We start from the raw sequence: 6556 nt of genomic DNA, 5'->3' as shown, positions 1-6556 counted from the left end.
TTGGTCCCGGGACTCGTTGTCCCCTCCCTGGGTCAGCATGGCCCTGTGCAGCCTGGCGTCATAGACGACCCTGCCTGTCATCTGCCTCTCGTTCACCTGGGGGTTGACCCCGAGTCCGCGGGAGGAGGGGCGCGTGGGAGGGTGGGGTGGGAGAGGATGAGGAGGTGGGGGGGAGGTGGGGGCCCAGCCCTGTTGCAGGAGGCGAGCGGGAGAGGAGCTGGAGGAGGAGGTGGTGTTGGCGTTGACTAGGCCGAAGCCTACCACCAGCCCCGGCGAAGGCGGGTAGCCGTCCCGGGGGTGCAGCCCGGGCTCCGGGACTCTGGGGCGGGTGAAGTCGCCCGTCTGCAGCCGCCCGCAAGAGGCGCAGTGCCGCTGGGGGAGGGGGGGAGGCCGCCCCCCGGGGCCCGGGGACCGGGGCGAGGCCTAGCGCCAAGGTCCGGGCAGGGTCAGGGGTCAGGCAGCGGCGGGAGGGGGCGTCCGGGCCCAGCCTGCGCTCGGGTGGGCGGCAGGGCACCGACACCTCCCAGCGGGGGGCCCCCACCCTGGGATTGGGAGGCAGAGAGGCCTGGGAGCGATTTCGGGCCCGGGCAATGGTGGAGGAAGCTGCCGACAGGGGCGGGCACCAACGCTCGGAGCCGTTACTGCGGGTCTCCGAGGTCGGGTCTGGGTACCAGTGGCCGGGGTAGTGGGGGTAAGGGTGCGGGGCTGCCGAGGGATCCAAGGGGTGGGCGGACGGGTGGTGAGGGTAGTCTCCCATCACCAGGTCCCCAGATGCGGCGCTATCATCTTCCTCCAGGTCCTCCTCTTCCTCCTCGGTCAGCCTCCCTCCGGCCACCGGCCGCTTTTCCAAGTCCTTCCCGTCGGCCGACTTCCCCAGGCAGCACAGGGACGGCATCTCGGGAGCCCTGGAAGGGCCTGTGCGTATGCAAATGCAGCAGGTTAGAGACGGAGCGCACAGCACCCTCCTCCTCCCTACTCCGTTAGACACAGAGTAAAGCTCGCTCTACACCGTCCCCCCACTCCACAGGGACAGGGGGGGGTTAGATACAGAGTAAAGCTCCCCCTACACCGTCCCCCACTCCCAGGGACAGGGGGGTTAGATACAGAGTAAAGCTCTCTCTACATCGTCCCCCACTCCCCAGGGACAGGGGGTTAGATACAGAGTAAAGCTCCCTCTACACCGTCCCCCACTCCCCAGGGACAGGGGGTTAGATACAGAGTAAAGCTCCCTCGACATCGTCCCCCACTCCCAGGGACAGGGGGTTAGATACAGAGTAAAGCTTCCTCTACACCGTCCCCGACTCCCCAGGGACAGGGGGTTAGATACAGAGTAAAGCTCCCTTTACACTGTCCCCCACTCCCCAGGGACAGGGGGTTAGATACAGAGTGAAGCTCCCTCTACACTGCTGCCCCCATCAAACACTCCCAGGACGCGGACAGCACGGTGTTAGATACAGGACAAACATCCTGTAGAATTTTCCACGAAAATTGATCCCTGGGTTAGAGAGAGAGAGAGAGAGGGGGGAAATCAGCCAGGGTTCCTGCTCCTGATCACTGCCCAGTGATCCCTGGGTTAGAGAGAGAGAGAGAGAGGGGGGAAATCAGCCAGGGTTCCTGCTCCTGATCACTGCCCAGTGATCCCTGGGTTAGAGAGAGAGAGAGAGAGGGGGGAAATCAGCCAGGGTTCCTGCTCCTGATCACTGCCCAGTGATCCCTGGGTTAGAGAGAGAGAGGGGGGAAATCAGCCAGGGTTCCTGCTCCTGATCACTGCCCAGTGATCCCTGGGTTAGAGAGAGAGAGAGAGAGAGAGGGGGGAAATCAGCCAGGGTTCCTGCTCCTGATCACTGCCCAGTGATCCCTGGGTTAGAGAGAGAGAGAGAGGGGGGAAATCAGCCAGGGTTCCTGCTCCTGATCACTGCCAGTGATCCCTGTGATCCCTGGGTTAGAGAGAGAGAGAGGGGGGGAAATCAGCCAGGGTTCCTGCTCCTGATCACTGCCCAGTGATCCCTGGGTTAGAGAGAGAGAGAGGGGGGAAATCAGCCAGGGTTCCTGCTCCTGATCACTGCCCAGTGATCCCTGGGTTAGAGAGAGAGAGAGAGGGGGGAAATCAGCCAGGGTTCCTGCTCCTGATCACTGCCCAGTGATCCCTGGGTTAGAGAGAGAGAGAGGGGGGAAATCAGCCAGGGTTCCTGCTCCTGATCACTGCCCAGTGATCCCTGGGTTAGAGAGAGAGAGAGAGAGAGAGAGGGGAAATCAGCCAGGGTTCCTGCTCCTGATCACTGCCCAGTGATCCCTGGGTTAGAGAGAGAGAGAGAGGGTGGAAAACAGCCAGGGTTCCTGCTCCTGATCACTGCCCAGTGATCCCTGGGTTAGAGAGAGAGAGAGGGGGGGGGGAAATCAGCCAGGGTTCCTGCTCCTGATCACTGCCCAGTGATCCCTGGGTTAGAGAGAGAGAGAGAGGGGGGAAATCAGCCAGGGTTCCTGCTCCTGATCACTGCCCAGTGATCCCTGGGTTAGAGAGAGAGAGAGGGGGGAAATCAGCCAGGGTTCCTGCTCCTGATCACTGCCCAGTGATCCCTGGGTTAGAGAGAGAGAGAGAGAGAGGGGAAATCAGCCAGGGTTCCTGCTCCTGATCACTGTCCAGTGATCCCTGGGTTAGAGAGAGAGAGAGAGGGGAAATCAGCCAGGGTTCCTGCTCCTGATCACTGCCCAGTGATCCCTGGGTTAGAGAGAGAGAGAGAGGGTGGAAAACAGCCAGGGATCCTGCTCCTGATCACAGCCCAGTTATCCCTGGGTTAGAGAGAGAGAGAGAGAGAGAGAGAGGGGAAATCAGCCAGGGTTCCTGCTCCTGATCACTGCCCAGTGATCCCTGGGTTAGAGAGAGAGATAGAGAGAGAGGGGGGAAATCAGCCAGGGTTCCTGCTCCTGATCACTGCCCAGTGATCCCTGGGTTAGAGAGAGAGAGGGGGGATATCAGCCAGGGTTCCTGCTCCTGATCACTGCCCAGTGATCCCTGGGTTAGAGAGAGAGAGAGGGGGGAAATCAGCCAGGGTTCCTGCTCCTGATCACTGCCCAGTGATCCCTGGGTTAGAGAGAGAGAGAGAGAGAGGGGAAATCAGCCAGGGTTCCTGCTCCTGATCACTGTCCAGTGATCCCTGGGTTAGAGAGAGAGAGAGAGGGGAAATCAGCCAGGGTTCCTGCTCCTGATCACTGCCCAGTGATCCCTGGGTTAGAGAGAGAGAGAGGGGCGGGGAAATCAGCCAGGGTTCCTGCTCCTGATCACTGCCCAGTGATCCCTGGGTTAGAGAGAGAGAGGGGAAATCAGCCAGGGTTCCTGCTCCTGATCACTGCCCAGTGATCCCTGGGTTAGAGAGAGAGAGAGAGAGGGGGGGAAATCAGCCAGGGTTCCTGCTCCTGATCACTGCCCAGTGATCCCTGGGTTAGAGAGAGAGAGAGACAGGGGGGGAAATCAGCCAGGGTTCCTGCTCCTGATCACTGCCCAGTGATCCCTGGGTTAGAGAGAGAGAGAGAGGGGGGAAATCAGCCAGGGTTCCTGCTCCTGATCACTGCCCAGTGATCCCTGGGTTAGAGAGAGAGATAGGGGGGGGAAATCAGCCAGGGTTCCTGCTCCTGATCACTGCCCAGTGATCCCTGGGTTAGAGAGAGAGAGAGAGAGGGGGGAAATCAGCCAGGGTTCCTGCTCCTGATCACTGCCCAGTGATCCCTGGGTTAGAGAGAGAGAGAGAGGGGAAATCAGCCAGGGTTCCTGCTCCTGATCACTGCCCAGTGATCCCTGGGTTAGAGAGAGAGAGAGAGGGGAAATCAGCCAGGGTTCCTGCTCCTGATCACTGCCCAGTGATCCCTGGGTTAGAGAGAGAGAGAGAGAGGGGGGGAAATCAGCCAGGGTTCCTGCTCCTGATCACTGCCCAGTGATCCCTGGGTTAGAGAGAGAGAGAGAGGGAAATCAGCCAGGGTTCCTGCTCCTGATCACTGCCCAGTGATCCCTGGGTTAGAGAGAGAGAGAGAGAGGGGGGGAAATCAGCCAGGGTTCCTGCTCCTGATCACTGCCCAGTGATCCCTGGGTTAGAGAGAGAGAGAGAGAGGGGGGGAAATCAGCCAGGGTTCCTGCTCCTGATCACTGCCCAGTGATCCCTGGGTTAGAGAGAGAGAGAGGGGGGGAAATCAGCCAGGGTTCCTGCTCCTGATCACTGCCCCAGTGATCCCTGGGTTAGAGAGAGAGAGAGGGGGGAAATCAGCCAGGGTTCCTGCTCCTGATCACTGCCCAGTGATCCCTGGGTTAGAGAGAGAGAGAGAGAGGGGTGGGGAAATCAGCGAGGGTTCCTGCTCCTGATCACTGCCCAGTGATCCCGGGGTTAGAGAGAGAGAGAGGGAGAGGGGGGAAGTCAGCCAGGGTTCCTGCTCCTGATCACTGCCCAGTGATCCCTGGGTTAGAGAGAGAGAGAGAGAGGGGGGGGAAATCAGCCAGGGTTCCTGCTCCTGATCACTGCCCAGTGATCCCTGGGTTAGAGAGAGAGAGAGAGGGGGGGGGAAATCAGCCAGGGTTCCTGCTCCTGATCACTGCCCAGTGATCCCTGGGTTAGAGAGAGAGGGGGGGAAATCAGCCAGGGTTCCTGCTCCTGATCACTGCCCAGTGATCCCTGGGTTAGAGAGAGAGAGAGGGGGGAAATCAGCCAGGGTTCCTGCTCCTGATCACTGCCCAGTGATCCCTGGGTTAGAGAGAGAGAGAGAGGGGGGGGAAATCAGCCAGGGTTCCTGCTCCTGATCACTGCCCAGTGATCCCTGGGTTAGAGAGAGAGGGGGGAAATCAGCCAGGGTTCCTGCTCCTGATCACTGCCCAGTGATCCCTGGGTTAGAGAGAGAGAGAGGGGGGGGGGAAATCAGCCAGGGTTCCTGCTCCTGATCACTGCCCAGTGATCCCTGGGTTAGAGAGAGAGAGAGAGAGAGGGGGGAAATCAGCCAGGGTTCCTGCTCCTGATCACTGCCCAGTGATCCCTGGGTTAGAGAGAGAGAGAGAGGGGAAATCAGCCAGGGTTCCTGCTCCTGATCACTGCCCAGTGATCCCTGGGTTAGAGAGAGAGAGAGAGGGGGGGGGGGGGAAATCAGCCAGGGTTCCTGCTCCTGATCACTGCCCAGTCATCCCTGGGTTACAGAGAGAGAGAGAGGGGGGGAAATCAGCCAGGGTTCCTGCTCCTGATCACTGCCCAGTGATCCCTGGGTTAGAGAGAGAGAGAGAGGGGGGGAAATCAGCCAGGGTTCCTGCTCCTGATCACTGCCCAGTGATCCCGGGGTTAGAGAGAGAGAGAGAGGGGGGGGGGGGGAAATCAGCCAGGGTTCCTGCTCCTGATCACTTACGTTTTGAAGAGTTTTTCCGAATTTGGAAGGTCCAGCAGTAATGGTTAAAACGTCGCAGTTTGTGACTGATCTGTGGTTTGAACAGGAACAAGTTCAGACCATGATCGAAGTTTTAATATTTCAACAAATATACAAAAACATTCCCTGAATCGTCATCAGGACAGCACAGTGTTAGATACAGAGTGAAGCTCCCTCTACACCGTCTCCCCATCAAACACTCACAGGAACAGGGGGTTAGATACAGAGTAAAGCTCCCTCTACACCGTCCCCCACTCCCAGGGACAGGGGGTTAGATACAGAGTAAAGCTCCCTTTACACTGTCCCCCTACTCCCAGGGACAGGGGGGTTAGATACAGAGTAAAGCTCCCTCTACACCGTTCCCCCCACTCCCAGAGATGGGAGGGTTAGATACCGAGGGTAACACTCCCTCTACACCGTTCCCCCCTCCTCCCACTCCCAGAGATGGGAGGGTTAGATACCGAGGGTAACACTCCCTCTACAACCGTTCCCCCCTGACTCCCAGGGATGGGAGGGTTAGATCCCGAGGGTAACGCTCGGTGTGTGAGCCCTGCACTGCCCCAGTGCCCCCTCCCCCGCCCCTCGCCCCCCAATTCCCCCCCCTCCCCACCCCTCCCCATCCCCCCCCCCCCCCCCCACTGACCTTCCAGGTGAGGTCCCGGACGGTTGACCGGAGGATGTAGACGGTGTTCACCACGATCTGTAGAGCCACCACGGTGCCCAGGACGATGAGAATGACCTGACCCACAAAGTGGCAGCAGTCTCCTGCCGCCTTGGAGCACGGGTGCCCAGCGTTGGCCATCCTCCAGGGCAGGTTGAAGGCCATTGGGGGGGGGGGGAGGGGGGAGGGGGTGGGGTGGGGGGGGAACAGGGGGATCCTTCCGCCTGGCGGACGGGGGAGTTGGGGAGCGCCTCCCTGAGGGTCTCTCCCCTCTCCGCTTCTCCCACCACCACCAGGAACCCACCGACGGGGGGGGGGGGGGGGGGGGGTAGGGGGCAGAGCCAACCGCGGCTCCCCTTCTCTCTCTCTCTCTGGCGCTCTGTCTCTCTCTCTCTCTCTCTCTCTCTCTCGGACTCCGCGAAGCCGGCGCTAGGCAAAGGCAGCGGGGTCACTTAAGCCGGGGGGAGGGGTGGGGGGGGGTTCCCGGGCAGTAGGGGGCAGCCC

The 6556-nt window shown here is 60.3% G+C and overlaps 1 protein-coding gene across 1 annotated transcript; it reads right to left on the bottom strand.

Annotated features, from left to right (window-relative positions):
- Positions 1-261: 261 nt before the first annotated feature.
- LOC140475191 (uncharacterized) lies at positions 262-6193 on the bottom strand (the record flags this gene model as incomplete). The annotated part of the gene is made up of 3 exons (XM_072567761.1): positions 6035-6193; positions 5374-5443; positions 262-915 (listed from the first exon to the last, which is right to left on the bottom strand). Coding segments are annotated over exons 1-3 (883 nt in total), but the record flags the coding sequence as incomplete, so codon positions are not given.
- Between the last annotated feature and the right edge of the window lie 363 nt (positions 6194-6556).

This window comes from Chiloscyllium punctatum, unplaced genomic scaffold, assembly GCF_047496795.1.
Source record: "Chiloscyllium punctatum isolate Juve2018m unplaced genomic scaffold, sChiPun1.3 scaffold_1455, whole genome shotgun sequence".
NCBI classification, from domain to species: Eukaryota; Metazoa; Chordata; class Chondrichthyes; order Orectolobiformes; family Hemiscylliidae; genus Chiloscyllium; species Chiloscyllium punctatum.
The sequence above is the reverse complement of the archived record's forward strand: the minus strand, read 5'-3'. Positions and strand labels throughout refer to the sequence as shown.